General features: G+C 46.2%; 1 protein-coding gene across 1 annotated transcript in view; it reads right to left on the bottom strand.

The window, feature by feature from the left end:
* Positions 1-836: 836 nt before the first annotated feature.
* myom3 (myomesin 3) overlaps positions 837-19,584 on the bottom strand; it is a 153,664-nt gene continuing 134,916 nt past the window's right edge. Inside the window, exons 27-37 of the mRNA XM_084335719.1 lie at positions 19,372-19,431; positions 18,116-18,183; positions 9,096-9,206; positions 8,082-8,169; positions 7,402-7,440; positions 6,914-7,019; positions 5,086-5,249; positions 4,653-4,689; positions 4,432-4,454; positions 4,257-4,312; positions 837-1,740 (exon numbers count right to left, since the gene is read on the bottom strand). Coding sequence (XP_084191845.1) covers positions 1,471-1,740; positions 4,257-4,312; positions 4,432-4,454; positions 4,653-4,689; positions 5,086-5,249; positions 6,914-7,019; positions 7,402-7,440; positions 8,082-8,169; positions 9,096-9,206; positions 18,116-18,183; positions 19,372-19,431 — 1,022 coding nt within the window. The 3' untranslated portion in view covers positions 837-1,470. The remainder of the gene's footprint in view (positions 1,741-4,256; positions 4,313-4,431; positions 4,455-4,652; positions 4,690-5,085; positions 5,250-6,913; positions 7,020-7,401; positions 7,441-8,081; positions 8,170-9,095; positions 9,207-18,115; positions 18,184-19,371; positions 19,432-19,584) is intronic.

Raw genomic sequence — 19,584 nt, 5'->3', positions numbered from 1 at the left:
GACTACTTGTGATCTATGTTAGTCAGATGTAATGCAATTGTGACAAACAGGATAGAGTTAGTGTCACATATTCCCCATTAATAGTGATATATATGGTGCAAGAATGAGGAGAAATGGATCAGGTGTAATTTGTTTGCTTTTTAAGAAATAAATATATTTGGCCTTTTTGGATAAGTCTTCACACTTCAACTGTTTAATTAAGGCACCATATGTATCATTAGTGTTGATCATCGCTTCTCTTCTTCTCTGAGCTTGACACTAAACGTGACCAAACCCACTGGCGCTGGCCTGGTGCCCCTGGGATGGTCGGGTCAATGACACTGTGTACTGTTTGCTTTGTTGTTTGCTGCAAAAGATGTAATCTCTGCTTGCATAATAATGAATAATGCACGAAGCAACACTAGCTTTCAATTTCATGGAACGTTTCTAACATAAATTGAGTGAGGACACATTCACTGTTTTCTATTTTTATGATGTCCTCTCTTTCTTACATAGTACTGTATATTTGTCTCTAAATGTTTTGATGAATTGAAAATGGAGGACCCTTATGTAAACAAGATGAAAGTCTTTTTCTGGTCTTCATCCTCTTAGCAGTTGTTGTATTGAGCTGTACTGTATTGTACCCATTCTGCAATCTGTTAATAACGTTTTCAATCAATCAATCAATGAGAGAAGTACAATATTAAACAGTGCCAATCATTTTAATATCAACAAAAGTCAGTATTTTGCTCTTATGGCACGCTCTTAAGGAACGGTTGGGTTCCTTTCCACCCTGTTCCTAGGAACAATTGTATTAGCTACACACAAGCAGAACCCAGAGAGACACACATGGCATACACTATCTGATTCTTCATGCTCTGCAGTCTTGAGCAGAGGCGCTGCCTTATAGAGGCTCTTGTGCATAAATCATAAGTGATCTAGACAGAGACATGTCACAGCCCCATATTACCCGGCACAAAAGCACATGGACATGACATCTCTAATAAAAATAGAACTTGGAATATAATTATAATATAATTTGAACATTGCCCAGCTCAGCACATGTCACCAGCAAGACATGCAATTATCATTCAAGCATGTGCGGGCCTTGCCTAATGACCTCAACCATATGACCCTCACGTCTCCATCGCTTGTAATTACTAATTAGTTCTTCTAATAGACATTTCTGGCACAGTTGTAATTGGACATGGCATTTTCTTGGCATATCCATTGCACATAAGTCACATTATACCGGCAGAGATCTGAGAATACAGCAGGTTATATTTCTCAATTGACCCTCAGTAGACTTAATTTCCCTTGTTCCAATAGCGCCGTGCTGGCACTTACAGTGTCCCATCTCACACAACAAACCATTCACTTTCTTTTAACCACCGACTTTCTATCTCTTGTTTTGTGAAAACTCAAACAGACACACGAGAGACCCCGTCGACACTACATCCTGGACTCGGCAGGGGGGCGGCTATTCCTGTCTTAATCAAACTCCACGGCGTTGGCTGGGGGCTTGTCCCCGACCTTGTACACGCTCACTGTCACGTCCGCCGTCTGAGAGCCGAACTTGTTGCGTACGAAGATGCTGTAGTTGCCGGAGTCTTCCATGGTGACGTCGTTGACGGTGATGCTGGTTACCTTAGGCTCCTTGGTGATGGTAAACTTGCCGTTGGCAACCGCCTCTCTTTCGTTCTTCAGCCAGAACATCTCTGGGGCAGGGTCGCCGTCCACCCAACACGTCAGGCATAGAGACTGAGGAGAGGGCACAGAAAACGTCAGGCATAGAGACTGAGGAGAGGGGACAGAACACGTCAGGCATAGAGACTGAGGAGAGGGGACAGAAAACGTCAGGCATAGAGACTGAGGAGAGGGGACAGAACACGTCAGGCATAGAGACTGAGGAGAGGGGACAGAACACGTCAGGCATAGAGACTGAGGAGAGGGCACAGAAAACGTCAGGCATAGAGACTGAGGAGAGGGCACAGAACACGTCAGGCACAGAGACTGAGGAGAGGGCACAGAACACGTCAGGCACAGAGACTGAGGAGAGGGCACAGAACACGTCAGACACAGAGACTGAGGAGAGGGCACAGAACACGTCAGACACAGAGACTGAGGAGAGGGCACAGAACACGTCAGACAGAGACTGAGGAGAGGGGACAGAACACGTCAGACACAGAGACTGAGGAGAGGGCACAGAACACGTCAGGCACAGAGACTGAGGAGAGGGCACAGAACACGTCAGGCATAGAGACTGAGGAGAGGGCACAGAACACGTCAGGCACAGAGACTGAGGAGAGGGCACAGAACACGTCAGGCACAGAGACTGAGGAGAGGGGACAGAACACGTCAGACACAGAGACTGAGGAGAGGGCACAGAACACGTCAGGCACAGAGACTGAGGAGAGGGCACAGAACACGTCAGGCATAGAGACTGAGGAGAGGGCACAGAACACGTCAGGCACAGAGACTGAGGAGAGGGCACAGAACACGTCAGGCACAGAGACTGAGGAGAGGGCACAGAACACGTCAGGCACAGAGACTGAGGAGAGGGCACAGAACACGTCAGGCACAGAGACTGAGGAGAGGGCACAGAACACGTCAGGCACAGAGACTGAGGAGAGGGCACAGAACACGTCAGACACAGAGACTGAGGAGAGGGCACAGAACACGTCAGGCATAGAGACTGAGGAGAGGGCACAGAACACGTCAGGCACAGAGACTGAGGAGAGGGCACAGAACACGTCAGGCATAGAGACTGAGGAGAGGGCACAGATCACGTAGACTGAGGAGACGCACAGATCACGTAAACTGAGGAGACGCACAGATCACGTAGACTGAGGAGACGCACAGAACACGTAGACTGAGGAGAAGCACAGAACACGTAGACTCAGGACACGCACAGAACACGTAGACTGAGGAGACGCACAGAACACGTAGACTCAGGAGACGCACAGAACACGTAGACTGAGGAGACGCACAGAACACGTAGACTGAGGAGACGCACAGAACACGTAGACTGAGGAGACGCACAGAACACGTAGACTGAGGAGACGCACAGAACACGTAGACTGAGGAGACGCACAGAACACGTAGACTCAAGAGACGCACAGAACACGTAGACTGAGGAGACGCACAGAACACGTAGACTCAGGAGACGCACAGAACACGTAGACTGAGGAGACGAGGAAGACGAGTCACTCCTGAGATAACGGCTCCTTTCATTCTGCTTTCCTGACTAAATTTAAATGATCTTGTTCGAAATTGGCCAACAACTGATAATGTAAGACAAGTTGTTACTAGTGGTGGGTACTCGATACAAAATTGTAATCGAATTAATTTGAGACTTTATAGTTAATTAATTCAAATTAATCACAACATTTGATGCGAAAAGCAACATTTTTCAATTCAAATGAATTTTGGTATACGAGTGAATCAATGAATATACATTATACATACGTTTAAGCAGTAAAATCCTGTATTAGCTACTACACAGTCTAACAGATCAATGCAATTTTTAACAAAGTGCAGCAATTTTAGGAATAATATATATATATAGCGCAAAGGAGGAAACTCAAACACTTTCGAGGTAAAAGTAAAACGTCGTACTTTCAAGTACATTCCAGAACAGTTGACCACTGGAAAAAAAGAACTCTTGATTGATCTCAATTTCTCTTATTTAATTTTTTTTTTTTTTATCTTTTTCCCCCTCCTTTTTCCTCCGATTTTCTCCCATCCCAATGTTAGTCGTTATGCCAATTCCCAATCCCCTTCCTGGTCGCTGCGCACTTACCCCCCACAGTCGGTCTGGGAGAGTGGAGGCTACCACGTGCTTCCTCCGACACACGTCCAGCCAATCAACCGCTTCTTTTCAGCTGGCAGCACGGATTTTCACTGAGAGGGCGTAGCGTGTGGAAGGATCACACTATCCCACTTAGATCCTATCCGCGCTTTCAATTTCTCTTATTTCATTTTTTGTATGAACAAACCAGACTAAGAAAAAAAGTTATTTGCGATTTATTATACTTTATACTTATATCACATGCATGAGTCTGGTCTCCTTTGAAAGGTAACATTCTTAAACCATAAAGAAAAATCATCATGCGATTAAATGCATACATTTTTTTTTCTAATTTTTTCTGTAGTTAATTAATAAAAATGTATGCGATAAAGTCCCAGCCCTAGTTGTTACTAAACCGCGATTGTGCACTAGTAGGGTGCAGTACTTAAAAGTAATGTAGTGTCTCTAACATGTCACAGTGTCATACCTTGCCCTCCATGATGGCCACCACGTCGGGGAGACCCTTTGTCACTCTTGCTCGATCTGAAACAATGAAGATGAGATTGAATCCCTGTTGACATCCAGTTTGGGGTCATCATTCAATCAGTTTAGTGGACAGAAATAGAATAGGAATGAACAAACAGCTACTGACAACTACTCACGTTTCTCAGCCATCGCCACCTGCCTGTGGGGATCAAAGCAATGGGTCAAATGATTAAGACGTTCCATAAATGCAGGCATTCACCCGTATTTATTGATTATAACAAATCACCTTATAATAAAACAACACAGCAAACATAGTAGTCTATTACCTTTATTTATGAGTTAGTGTCAACCACAGCAAGCCATGCCGGATGTAGGATACTCATGATACTGGACTTACTTCAACCTTTGATACTCCAGCAAAGCATCAGCAAATTCTGTTGGAATTACAAAAAAAGTCAAAACAATAACACAACGTAATCAGACAAAGATAAAGTCATCAAATTCGGATTACATGATTGTACTCAGCGTGAGTTTAATCGCCAATTCAGTCATGGCAGTGTATGTCAACATTTGTATTCATTCAATTTAGGTTTGAGCAACTAAATGGGAAACAGATCTAATTAGGTTTTTAATTCACCCCCACACTATCCCCCCCTACACACACCAAGTGGATAAAGAAAATCCATCAAACCCACCTTTTTAAGAATGTTTTTCATTTTCTAATGTTTATCTTAGCCATATCTACTGAACACTGTCTTGTCTAGTTTCACATTTTGTTAATAAACCTTGTCCTCTCACAGAAGTGCCCACCTTATTAACTTGTAACCCACCTTGTCCAGACAGGTTCAGATGGCGTTTGTGCGTCTCGCCACCATCGAACATCTCCAGGGTGTACTCCCCTTTGTCGTCCTCTGTGGGGTTGAAGATCTCAATCCACAGCTTCTGCATACTGCTGCCTGTTTTAGTCCTGGCCTCCTGGTCAATCCTCCTGCCCCTGGGAACACAGTGCAGCAGCAGGGAGATGATACAGCATGATACTTTGATATTCTGGATCACTCACTGCTCCCTACTTTTAAAATTACTTCAGAGACAGCACCCCCCCCTGAAGTTTCTCTCAGATAATTTTCTTTGGCAGTCTAACCTTTTAGGTCTGCTTCAATCCGGAGAGAGAGTGTGGAGCGAAATGAGGGATTAAAGGAGAGACTCAGAGAAGTAGAACAGCATGAAGGACATTACCCTGTAGTAAGTCACTGAGGTGGAACAGCATGAAGGACATTACCCTGTAGTAAGTCACTGAGGTGGAACAGCATGAAGGACATTACCCTGTAGTAAGTCACTGAGGTGGAACAGCATGAAGGACATTACCCTGTAGTAAGTCACTGAGGTGGAACAGCATGAAGGACATTACCCTGTAGTAAGTCACTGAGGTGGAACAGCATGAAGGACATTACCCTGTAGTAAGTCACTGAGGTGGAACAGCAGGAAGGACATTACCCTGTAGTAAGTCACTGAGGTGGAACAGCATGAAGGACATTACCCTGTAGTAAGTCACTGAGGTGGAACAGCATGAAGGACATTACCCTGTAGTAAGTCACTGAGGTGGAACAGCATGAAGGACATTACCCTGTAGTAAGTCACTGAGGTGGAACAGCATGAAGGACATTACCCTGTAGTAAGTCACTGAGGTGGAACAGCATGAAGGACATTACCCTGTAGTAAGTCACTGAGGTGGAACAGCATGAAGGACATTACCCTGTAGTAAGTCACTGAGGTGGAACAGCATGAAGGACATTACCCTGTAGTAAGTCACTGAGGTGGAACAGCAGGAAGATCATGTTATAAAAAAAATTCACGTTTCTCTGTTCTAAATACATATTTCTCTGTACAAAGCTTCAACTAGTTTTAACTAGTCAAGACACCAGGCTTCTTAAAACAACTTAAGGGTCAGGACAGCTTGACTTAGATATGACATGTCCAAGAAAATCACATCTTGTTCTTTTCTTGTTGTCTTCAATCAATCTTGTGTCAGATACGACAAAACCCCTAATATCACCTATGTTTTCCATTTTTGTCATATCTGTTATTAATTTGTCATCTTTTGTCGTCATGTCAACTGTGTATTTATTTTATTGTAAGTCTGACCAGAGCAGTTTCTCACTTTTCTGGTCAGACGCTTGTGTTACACTTGTCTCTGATTGTAAACTGAGGATACTTTCTGTGGCTCTGCTCCAGGCTTTGCTCCAGCTCACTGCCTCGCACTTAAATGTTTATTATCACTCACCCCAGTACCCAAGGACATCTTTCATGGCTATCATTAGAAACCCCAGCAGGTGGTGCTAGTAGCCTGATCTAAAGAAAGCTGCAAGTCTGCCTGAACTGTCATGTTGCACCATGTTACATGTTCTTGAGTGCTCTACTGGCAATAGGATAAACTCACATAGCCAAATCATCCACCACATTGACGGACACTCATAGTCGTAGGCCTTTGTCGGTAAAAAGTATTTTTTCACATGCAAACACACAGAAGGACCTCTTTAAATCTAGTGTTTACCAGTAATGTGCTTATTGGTTACAAAAAATAATCATCCTCCCTTAGCAGCCCTACATCAGATGGGGTGATGGGTGAAAGACGTGCAGCGCTGCAGCATGTGGTCTCACTTGAAGTGCCAGCTGGTCTTCAGGTAGCTCAGATTGTATTTGAGGGAGCAGTAGAGCTTGAAGCCCTCTTGGGTGCATTGCATCCTCATTGGGCCTGCTGACAACGCTGGGGGCGAGAGAGAGAGAGAGAGAGAGAGAGAGAGAGAGAGAGAGAGAGAGAGAGAGAGAGAGAGAGAGAGAGAGAGAGAGAGAGAGAGAGAGAGAGAGAGAGAGAGGGGGTGGTGGGGTATTACATAATTTAAGAGGAAAATACAGTAAATGTCATTGCCTGCTGTTTTGCCACCTAGGGAATTCATGCAATTGCATTGCTGAGCTTGTTTTAAGAGCTTATCACATCAATATTCAGCAACAAAACAATTAATTAACACAGCCCCTAGTTTTATTAACTCGATCCCCGAAATAATTACATCTAATGTAAAAAACAAGCCGTTGACATGTTTTGGAATGGCGGTTATGTAAATGCAGCCGACAAACAGTGATTTACTTACCACACTGTTTACTCAGGTGTTGGAGGAGCTTTTCAAATTCTGTAAATAGAGAGTAAAATTAAGCCTCCAGTCCAGACAGAGTTTTATAATGTTGTTGAAGCATAATGGCATTATATATAATGAGAGGATAGGGAAATTATGTAAATGTCCTAACCCAACCCCCTCCAATGTACAGTTACCCCCCCCCCCACACACCCAACCACCTCCAATGTACAGTTCCCCCTCCCACCCCACCAATGTTCAATCAATCAATAAAAACACATTCACAAAAAATTGAGAATTTTGACGATTGTTATAACACAACACGATAACACGATGTTATATCAGGCAGATACCTGGTTATAACAGGGTCTCGGTAATTAATCAATTTGATACCAAGTGTCATGTGCTACATCATGTCAGAAATCTAACTGATTTCCTGCATTTTATGCCCACAAAAGCATGTTAGATTTCACTAATGGAGAACAAAATGTATATCGTATAACCCCAAACCAATGGTTTAAGTCTATACTGTTCAGTAAAAGTTATGGATCGGATTGGTTCTTGGTATCAGGCCAATACTGAACGTTTAGAACTCAAGACATGGTATCAGCAGTGGAGAAACATGGTATCTTCTAGGCAACCATGGTATCTATGCAACCCGATTCATTTGTTTAGAAATGATAGTGTCATCATCTCACCATTATCCAATAGGTCCAAGATGCTCTCATCCTCTCCTCTCCCATCAGCCACCACGACCCTGTAGGAACCCGCCTCTATCGGTGTCACCTGAAGAAAGGACGAGACACCATTGTGAAAATACGATAGCGCTGTATTCATTACCTCTTTAGCAGTGGCAGCAGTGTTTAGAGAAGCAGGCTTGTGACCCAGAAGATCGCCCGGTTCGATCCCCCAGACCAGCAGGGAAAATGTGGGTGGGAATAATGAACAAATAATATTCTCCCCTCCCTCAACACAATTGAAGTGCCCTTGAGCAAGGCACTCAACCCCCAACTGCTCCCCGGGTGTAGAACTGTGGCTGCCCACTTCTCCGAAAAAGTTAAGATGGAGGACACATTCCTGGTACATGTCAAATAAATTACATAGCAATATATATACTGTATTATTCTATTCTAATATTAAACATGTTTCGGGGATCGAGTTAATAAAACTAGGGGCTGTGTTAATTAATTGTTTCGTTGCTAAATATTGATGTGATATGCTCCTAAAACAAGCTCAGCAATGCAATTGCATGAATTCCCTAGGTGGTAAAACAGCAGGCAATGACATTTACTGTATTTTCCTATTAAATTATGTAATACCCCTCCACCACACACTCTGGAGATCACAAACAACATCCATAGCCTACAATCTGTTTATATTTCTGTGAGTGCAAAACAACAACACACTTTAAAGTTTAAACTTAACTTGCAGAATAGCTAGTGTACTGGGAATGTTTAATTATACACCCAAGAGATCCAGACTTGTATTAACTCTCTCTCTCTCTCTCTCTCTCTCTCTCTCTCTCTCTCTCTCTCTCTCTCTCTCTCTCTCTCTCTCTCTCTCTCTCTCTCTCTCTCTCTCTCTCTCTCTCTCTCTCTCTCTCTCTCTCTCTCTCTCTCTTCTATACCCCAGTGACCACCTCTAAATGTGATTCAACCCCCTCCCCCTCTAACCGTATGATGGCTCTATAAATAGAAGAGGAGAACAGCTACCTGTGGGATAGTTAGCGTGCTGTCTCCTGACACCTGGTCGTACACAGCCTGGGTTATCCCCACGCCATCCTTGAACCACTTCAGTGTTGTGTCCTTGTTCATGTTCGTCACCTGGGCAAGAGCAGAAACGCGTGTGATAGAAACACTATACGTACTGTGTGCAATAATAACAATGTTGGAGATTTATAGATGTATATTAAAATATAGATAAAATATATAGATGTATATTACATCAGCAGGGTCAGGATTAAAATATTACAGAAATGATTATATTTATATATAAACTATAATTATATATATATCAGTTAGATTACTTGTTGAATTGGGGGAGCTTAAGTATGATTGACTTGTTGAAATAGGAGAGCTTCAGTATGATTGTAATAGTACAAATGTAACATGCTTCATATCTTCTTTGTGACTTGAGCTGGAGAAGCAATATTTGCTCTGAACATGTGTGGTGGCATCTTCTTTCTATGTGGAGAAAATCAGGGTTCTATGTATCTCTGCTCAGAAAATTACAGAGATAAGCAGTTTTTTGGGGTAGAATTTTAAATGTCTTACTGTCTTAATGTCATCATTGTTTGGATAGATCATTGTGCTCACATGACTTCTTGATTATATAGGATTGATCTGTCTTCAAAAAGGTTAGCTTTTTGTGAACCTAGATGAAGGTTCCAGGTGCACAGCCGAGGATAGGTCTACTGATAGTGAAAAGGCAGGCAACTATAGCCCAGCAAGTACTTAACCAACTCTGACATTCTGATATTATACTTAAAAACACAGTAGTACACACAGTAAATAATGCAATACAATACAATAGTTCTCTACAAATAAAAAAAAGGCATCAAATATAGTCTATTGTTCATCAAATTAGCTATATAGGCGGTGTACCTATAACAAGTCATGAATGAAATTGTCTTTTAGAAATTGACTTTGATATCCTTATTAATAGTTATTTTAATGCATGGGCAGCAGAATGGTACAACAAATGGATGTGTTTCAGCAGACAGCCTTCTACAGCATTTTCTTGTTGTTGGATTCTGCTGCCAATGCATTCAAATAACTTGTGTACTTTATCATACTTGTCAAGACCGTGCACCTGCCAAGAGAATGTTTGAAAAAGTTTGAGTTGTGCTCATATCTGTGAGGTTTTGTCCGCTGCTCACCAACTTTCTCTGTTTTCTTTAAGCCTACTGTTAGAAATTCCCTTCTCACTCACTCTCTCTAGCCCCCACCCTCTCGTTCTTTACTCTCGTTTACTCTCAGTGGCCACACCTGGACTATTATCAATTACCTCTCGCACCTGTGGTGGCAGGCTAATTAGTTCCCCTGTGGGCTTTAAATACCAGGGCTCTTCCCCTCGTTTCGGCTTGGGGTCGTGTTGTATTCATGCTGAGTCATATTCTCTAACATCTAGACTCTTTCGGGAGATCCTCTGGTCTACCAATGCTGTATATGGATTTCTCCAGCCTTGAGATGTTTTGCTCCAGCCTTCGTCTGCTGTCGCCGTAGCCTGTGGAGGAGACTGTTCTGCGCTCCCTGTACTTCCACGGGAGGCACCCCAGCGCTCCACTGCAGACCCCAGCGCAGCTGTTCGTCCTGACGCACATCTAGACCAACGCGCATCTCCCGGACCCTCGGGCTTGGCACGCTCTCCAGTCACCAGCGCGCAACGCGCATCTGCAAGGGCTTGGCACGCTCTCCAGTCACCAGCGCGCAACGCGCATCTTCAAGGGCTTGGCACGCTCTCCAGTCACCAGCGCGCAACGCGCATCTGCAAGGGCTTGGCACGCTCTCCAGTCACCAGCGCGCAACGCGCATCTTCAAGGGCTTGGCACGCTCTCCAGTCTCCAGCGCGCAACGCGCATCTTCCAAGGATCCTCGTGCTTGGCACACTCCTCCTCGCAGAGGCACCCCGAGGCGTCTCTCGGTTCCGACGTGCACACCAAGGTGTGGCGCGCCACTCTGTTCCTCGGCTCCGACAGCGGCTACCCGGTGGACGACACCCTCGCCACCGCCGCTGTTCCAGCACCCTGTTCCTCGGCTCCGACATCGGCTACCCGGTGGACGACACCCTCGCCACCGCCGCTGTTCCAGCACCCTGTTCCTCGGCTCCAACATCGGCTACCCGGTGGACGACACCCTCGCCACCGCCGCTGTTCCAGCACTCTGTTCCTCGGCTCCGACAGCGGCTACCCGGTGGACGACACCCTCGCCACCGCCGCTGTTCCAGCACCCTGTTCCTCGGCTCCGACAGCGGCTACCCGGTGGACGACACCCTCGCCACCGCCGCTGTTCCAGCACTCTGTTCCTCGGCTCGGACAGCCAGCTACCCGGTGGCGACACCCTCGCCGCCGCTGCTGTCCCTGCACCATTACGCATACGCCTGGGTGAGTTTTGATTGTGATGTCACTCACCCAGCGTAATGCCTCTTGCCCCCGTCCCGCTGCGTTTCCTGTACCATTACGCATACGCCTGGGTGAGTTTTGATTGTGATGTCACTCACCCAGCGTAATGCCTCTTGCCCCCGTCCCGCTGCTGTTCCTGCACCATTCCGCATACGCTTGGGTGAGTTTTGATTGTGATGTCACTCACCCAGCGTAATGCCTCCTTTTCTTTTTCTCACTTAGTTAGTAGTTTGGACATTTCATCTCCCACTCTGTTTTTGTTCTCACTTAGTTAGTAGTTTGGACATTTCATCTCCCACTCTGTTTTTGTTCTCACTTAGATAGTATTTTTGGACATTACATCTCCCCCTGTGTGTTTGTCACACGAAGATATTATTACTTTGTTACTTTGTTTATTTGGACTGTTCTGCATCTGCTCTGTTTGTTCCCTTTTGAATATTAACCCTCTCCTCTGTTCTGCAGAGCGGCCCAGATGTTTTCCCACCAGTCCCCAGTTCCTCCCTGTCCCCAGCCCGCCTCCGCGGGCCTCAGTCCCCTCTGTCCCTAGTTCTCCCCTTCTAGTTCCACCTAGTTCCTGGTCCCAAGTTCTCCCCTTCTAGTTCCACCTAGTTCCTTGTCCCTAGTTCTCCTAGTCCCCAGTTCTCCTGTTCCCTAGCTCTCCTTGTCCCGACATCTCCTAGTCTCTAGTTCCTCTGTTTCCTTAACCTTCCCCTAGCGTTCCTTTAATGTTTCCCCTAGCGTTCATTAACCTTCCCTTAGTGTACCCTTTTCCTGCCCGCCTCTTAAAGGCACCTAGTTTTTCCCCTCTTGTTATATTTCCTGTATTTGTGTTCTCCCTTAAAGGGACAGTGCCCTTTTTTCCCTGTCTCTCAATAAATATCTGTTTCTTGGCAAACCATCATACCTGTCTTGTGTTGTGCGATTGGGGTCGGTTACAAACCATAACAGTACGACCCCACCAAATCGACGACCCCAGCCAGCACAGACGGTGTATGTTGAGTTTGCCTTTTTTTCTTGTTCCCTCTAGCTCCCCTCTAGCTTCCTTGTTAGCCTGTTAGCTTCCCTGTTAGCCCTGTTTAGCTCCCCTCTTAGCCCTGTTTGACCCCCCTGCAGCTTGTTAGGCCTCTACTACCAGCATGGCCCTGTCTGCTAGCTTTGCCTCGGCGGCTAGCACAGCCTCTATGTTAATGCAGCACTTACTGCTGGCATAGGCCCTGTAGCTAGCCATGCCCTGGCAGCTAACCCAGTCCCTCAGCAGAGCCCCAGTCTGCTAGCTTAGCCCCGGCTGCTAGCACAGCCTCTATGTTTATGCAGCCCTTGCTGCTGGCATGGGCCCTGTAGCTAGCCAGGCCCAAGCAGCTAACCCGGTCCCTCTGCATGGCCTCCACTTTTTTGTGTAGCATCTCACACTGCTAGGACTGCCCCTTCAGCTAGCAGGGTCAGTTTTCTCCCACTGCTAGGACTGCCCTTTCAGCTAGCAAGGTCAGTATTCCCACTGCTAGGACTGCCCTTTCAGCTAGCAAGGTCAGTATTCCCACTGCTAGGACTGCCCTTTAAGCTAGCAAGGTCAGTTTCCCCACTGCTAGGACTGCCCTTTCAGCTAGCAAGGTCAGTTTATCTCCCACTGCTAGGACTGCCCTTTCAGCTAGCAAGGTCAGTTTTATCCCCACTGCTAGGACTGCCCTTTCAGCTAGCATGGTCAGTTTATCCCCACTGCTAGGACTGCCCTTTCAGCTAGCAAGGTCAGTTTATCTCCCACTGCTAGGACTGCCCTTTCAGCTAGCAAGGTCAGTTTCTCTACCACTGCTAGGACTGCCCCTTCAGCTAGCATGGTCAGTTTGCTCCCACTGCTAGGACTGCCTTTTCAGCTAGCAAGGTCAGTTTATCCCACTGCTAGGACTGCCCTTTCAGCTGGCAAGGTCAGTATTCCCACTGCTAGGACTGCCCTTTCAGCTAGCAAGGTCAGTTTATCTCACACAGCTAGGACTGTCCTTCCAGCTAGCTTGTTCTCTCATGCTGGTCCAGCCCTGTCTGCCAGCCTAGCTCCGGCAGCTAGCGCAGCCTCTATGTTAATGTAGCAGTACAGCTGGCATAGGCCCTGTAGCTATCAGTGCCTTGGCAGCTACCCTTTCCCCCTGCTAGCCTAGCTCGGCAGCTAGCGCAGCCTCTATGTTGATGTAGCAGTACAGCTAGCATAGGCCCTGTAGCTATCAGTGCCTTGGCAGCTACCCTTTCCTCTGCTAGCCCTTTCCCGGTGCTACCATGGTTACCCCTTAGCTACCCTGCTTGCCCCTCAGTTCCTCTAGACCAGTTCCTCTAGACCAGTTCTCTAGACCAGTTCTCTAGGCCAGTTCTCTAAACCAGTTCTCTAGACCGGTTCTCTAGGCCAGTTCTCTTGGCCAGTTCTCTAGGCTAGTTCTCTGGACCCAGTTCCTCCTGACCCGGTTCCTCTAGGCCCGGTTTCCTCTAGGCCAGTTCCTCCTGTTGCCCCTCTGCTACCCTAGTTACCCCTCGGCGACCCTGTTTCTTTTGCTAGCCCCACTCTTGTGGTGGCTTCCCCTGCTGGCTTGGCCAGTACCTTTTGTTTTTGTCTTGTTTTGCCCCCTGCCACTCTGTCTGTATTTGTTTTGGGTCGCCAGGTGGCTCCCGTTGAGGGGGGGGTACTGTGAGGTTTTGTCCGCTGCTCACCAACTTTCTCTGTTTTCTTTAAGCCTACTGTTAGAAATTCCTTCTCACTCACTCTCTCTAGCCCCCACCCTCTCGTTCTTTACTCTCGTTTACTCTCAGTGGCCACACCTGGACTATTATCAATTACCTCTCGCACCTGTGGTGGCAGGCTAATTAGTTCCCCTGTGGGCTTTAAATACCAGGGCTCTTCCCCTCGTTTCGGCTTGGGTCGTGTTGTATTCATGCTGAGTCATATTCTCTAACATCTAGACTCTTTCGGGAGATCCTCTGGTCTACCAATGCTGTATATGGATTTCTCCAGCCTTGAGATGTTTTGCTCCAGCCTTCGTCTGCTGTCGCCGTAGCCTGTGGAGGAGACTGTTCTGCGCTCCCTGTACTTCCACGGGAGGCACCCCAGCGCTCCACTGCAGACCCCAGCGCAGCTGTTCGTCCTGACGCACATCTAGACCAATGCGCATCTCCCGGACCCTCGGGCTTGGCACGCTCTCCAGTCACCAGCGCGCAACGCGCATCTGCAAGGGCTTGGCACGCTCTCCAGTCACCAGCGCGCAACGCGCATCTTCAAGGGCTTGGCACGCTCTCCAGTCACCAGCGCGCAACGCGCATCTGCAAGGGCTTGGCACGCTCTCCAGTCACCAGCGCGCAACGCGCATCTTCAAGGGCTTGGCACGCTCTCCAGTCTCCAGCGCGCAACGCGCATCTTCCAAGGATCCTCGTGCTTGGCACACTCCTCCTCGCAGACGCACCCCGAGGCGTCTCTCGGTTCCGACGTGCACACCAAGGTGTGGCGCGCCACTCTGTTCCTCGGCTCCGACAGCGGCTACCCGGTGGACGACACCCTCGCCACCGCCGCTGTTCCAGCACCCTGTTCCTCGGCTCCGACATCGGCTACCCGGTGGACGACACCCTCGCCACCGCCGCTGTTCCAGCACCCTGTTCCTCGGCTCCGACATCGGCTACCCGGTGGACGACACCCTCGCCACCGCCGCTGTTCCAGCACTCTGTTCCTCGGCTCCGACAGCGGCTACCCGGTGGACGACACCCTCGCCACCGCCGCTGTTCCAGCACCCTGTTCCTCGGCTCCGACAGCGGCTACCCGGTGGACGACACCCTCGCCACCGGCGCTGTTCCAGCACTCTGTTCCTCGGCTCGGACAGCCAGCTACCCGGTGGCGACACCCTCGCCGCCGCTGCTGTCCCTGCACCATTACGCATACGCCTGGGTGAGTTTTGATTGTGATGTCACTCACCCAGCGTAATGCCTCTTGCCCCCGTCCCGCTGCGTTTCCTGTACCATTACGCATACGCCTGGGTGAGTTTTGATTGTGATGTCACTCACCCAGCGTAATGCCTCTTGCCCCCGTCCCGCTGCTGTTCCTGCACCATTACGCATACGCCTGGGTGAGTTTTGATTGTGATGTCACTCACCCAGCGTAATGCCTCTTGCCCCCGTCCCGCTGCGTTCCTGTACCATTCCGCATACGCTTGGGTGAGTTTTGATTGTGATGTCACTCACCCAGCGTAATGCCTCCTTTTCTTTTTCTCACTTAGTTAGTAGTTTGGACATTTCATCTCCCACTCTGTTTTTGTTCTCACTTAGTTAGTAGTTTGGACATTTCATCTCCCACTCTGTTTTTGTTCTCACTTAGATAGTATTTTTGGACATTACATCTCCCCCTGTGTGTTTGTCACACGAAGATATTATTACTTTGTTACTTTGTTTATTTGGACTGTTCTGCATCTGCTCTGTTTGTTCCCTTTTGAATATTAACCCTCTCCTCTGTTCTGCAGAGCGGCCCAGATGTTTTCCCACCAGTCCCCAGTTCCTCCCTGTCCCCAGCCCGCCTCCGCGGGCCTCAGTCCCCTCTGTCCCTAGTTCTCCCCTTCTAGTTCCACCTAGTTCCTGGTCCCAAGTTCTCCCCTTCTAGTTCCACCTAGTTCCTTGTCCCTAGTTCTCCTAGTCCCCAGTTCTCCTGTTCCCTAGCTCTCCTTGTCCCGACATCTCCTAGTCTCTAGTTCCTCTGTTTCCTTAACCTTCCCCTAGCGTTCCTTTAATGTTTCCCCTAGCGTTCATTAACCTTCCCTTAGTGTACCCTTTTCCTGCCCGCCTCTTAAAGGCACCTAGTTTTTCCCCTCTTGTTATATTCCTGTATTTGTGTTCTCCCTTAAAGGGACAGTGCCCTTTTTCCCCTGTCTCTCAATAAATATCTGTTTCTTGGCAAACCATCATACCTGTCTTGTGTTGTGCGATTGGGGTCGGTTACAAACCATAACAATATCTGCCTCGTCTTTACAGATAAATGATAAAACATAGTACATAGTAGGCCTAGTACAGGGGTCAGCAACCTTTACTATCAAATGAGCTATCCCCCCCCCCCCCCTGCCACAAAATAAAATTCCTCTGGAGCCGCAAAACCAATTTACCCTTAAGATGAAGATAACACAGTATAACATTTTATATATAGTTATCCCCAAGCATACGCCACATTTAGCATAAAACGCCTGACAATTGTATACCCAAAGTAATTTGCGATTTATTATACTTTATACTTACTATAAAGCAACAAAAAGAAAATGTTTGACTTTTTATTGCTGTTTTGACCTGTTATAACAAAGGAAAACCTCAAACTCTTATGAAGAGGAGACAAAACACTGGTGTCTGTAGACCTACTTTGAAATAAAACCCTGAATGCAGCTCTATTTGAGTCCTTTCCTTATTTGTGGAAAATCTATCAAATAAAAAGTTATTTTTTTGTTGTTCGCAAATTTCTCACCACATATCAGGCATACAGGTAAGCCTGCATCATTAGTTGTGAAAGCAAATTAATCTGTCCACGCTCAATTAAACCCTCTATTTTCCTCAGACTTTCCTTTTTTTGGATGTATCCATGGTTAGCTTACTGGGGGGTCAGAAACTCAAGATTAGCCACTTGCAGATGGCTGACGTACTGTATATTTTAGTTGATGAAAATTATTTTAGTTGACTAAATATTTTAGTTGATGAAATATTTTTTCATTTCAGTGTCACAGTATGACATCGATCTCCAAAATAAGAGATCGATTTTTTTTTTTTTTAATAATAATAATGTTTTTATTAATTGTTTTGATCAGGGAGCCGCAGCTGATTGGCTAAAGAGCCGCATGCGGCTCCGGGGCCACAGGGTGCCGACCCCTGGCCCTAGTACAACATAGTAGGAGTATTTTATTGTGACAAATAATAAACAAACTTGAAACTTGAAAACTACATGACTATATCATTTTTTCTTTCAGCTAGAATTCTTTGGTAGACAGACGTAAAATCATATTAATATTATTGAGATTGTAAACTGTAAATTGGAGTCCATTTAACTGAAACAAACTGAAAGTAATCAGGTTAAATTACTGAGTTTGAGAATTCCAGTGGATTACATTAATTATTACAATTCCAGTCAGGTAATCAATGATTGATAATGTATTACATAAGATGGTGGATATACAAGCATTTCAGACTTGATTGTAAAAGGCTGGCAAAAACTAACAATCCTCAAAAGATTTATTTGGATCCTGACCTCGTAAAATTCAAACAAAGTTGTTTTCTCAAGAACTATTTAGAACAACAATGTGATATTTGCTCAGAAAGTCGACAAGGCTTGTAGACAATTTGGCCTATATTGACCTTAGATGTTATGAACTGTACAGTATTTGCAATCTTCCATTAACATAAATTTACTGAGAGCAGACTGAGATTTTCCCGCTGCAATGAAGCAGGAAGTAGAAGCAGGATCCACTATCTTTGGTGACCATCTTTGATATTTCATTTTAAAACAGTAATCTTCCTAGCCTTGTATATGATGTCAGTAAACTCCATTCAAGGTGGAACAAATGAGCCTCCATCAGATAAGTCCAATTTAAAATGAGAGTGTATCAGATGGTCTGCGTGAGGTACCTTGCACTTGATAATCAATTCACAATCCGTGGTCACCGTCCATGACAAGAACTCCAGGAAATAGGGTCCTTGGTAAAAAAAACAAAAAAAAACAGAGCAAATGATTAACTACCTGCACTGAACCATATAAACAATGACCATCCTCTCTTCTAAACGATCAATGAAACATGCTATAGCACCATGTCAGCAGTCCGGAGTGAGAATTAATGTGGCGTTGCACAGCTCTGCACTCTAAATCTATACAAAAAAAGAGGGTGGTCGTAGTTTTATACCGGGTATCCTGACAGTTAGCGAATGGGAAATGAGACAACTGGGACTATACAAATCATTACAAGAGTAATCGCTCCTATTCCGTAATGTGCTTGGGTAAGTAGGCTAATTGCAAGAGGGGGGGGGGGGGGGAGGCAAGCAGGAAACCGTGCAGACCCACGGCACTCGTCCCTGCCAGATCATCCATGAGTGAATGCGTACCACAATTCTGCGGATTAGTTGAATGTGACGTGAGGGACAGTGTTTGCACAAGAAGGGGTACTTGTCCGTTGACCTCAGTGGGTATAAATGATGGACTCCAATATTGTCCAATCACATTTTTAGAGCTGTGACCAAAAGCTGCATCTCAACAGGGTTGTGTAAGTTAGGTTACACTCGTTTCTGGCCAAGCAAAGTTTCCTCAAACTTTGAAGAGTTCAATCAGTTAACCGCTGGACAGAAATCCTCTTAGCTGCTACATCACATGTCAAAGTTGAACAAATTCTAACTCTGACCAAGCGAGCGAGGCGATATATCTTCGCAACAGAAGGCAAAGGGTGATGCCACACTTTTGTGTGCTTTTGAATGGTGATGACTGAGAGACAATTCCACCCCCCAACACATGCAGTATGTTACCCAGCCAAGAAGCTATCCTCCTTATTCCATTCTCTCTTTCTCTCTCTCTCTCTCTCTCTCTCTCTCTCTCTCTCTCTCTCTCTCTCTCTCTCTCTCTCTCTCTCTCTCTCTCTCTCTCTCTCTCTCTCTCTTTCTCTCTCTCTCTCTCTCTCTCTCTCTCTCTCTCTCTCTCTCTCTCTCTCTCTCTCTCTCTCTCTCTCTCTCTCATTTGAGTGGACAAGAACAGGAAGACGCATTGTTATTCTATTGGTTTAACCTTGCTTTTGCTCCAGGTAAGTGCAGATAAGGGACAGAAAGCGAAGTGAAAACAGACAGCGAGGATGCAGTGTAGATGAGCCCCAAGCATCGAAATTCAGAGGAAGCCTTCTCACCTGACTTTCTCATGAAGTCCCGTCTGTTGGCCTCAGCCAGAGCCAGCGTCTGACGGAACTCTGCCAAAGACACGCGTCAGGATGAGACAAGTTGAACAATAAAACAACAACATACTGTAGGTGGAACAACCACCTAACATTAAGATTAACATTAAGGCAATATTCTGGTACAGGACCTGCATGGTTTCCCAAAAGCACCTGGACACTGAAATT

This window comes from Notolepis coatsorum, assembly GCF_963971535.1.
Source record: "Notolepis coatsorum genome assembly, chromosome: 19".
Lineage (NCBI taxonomy): Eukaryota > Metazoa > Chordata > Actinopteri > Aulopiformes > Paralepididae > Notolepis > Notolepis coatsorum.
Note: the sequence above shows the minus strand (reverse complement) of the source record. Positions and strands in the feature narration are given on the sequence as shown.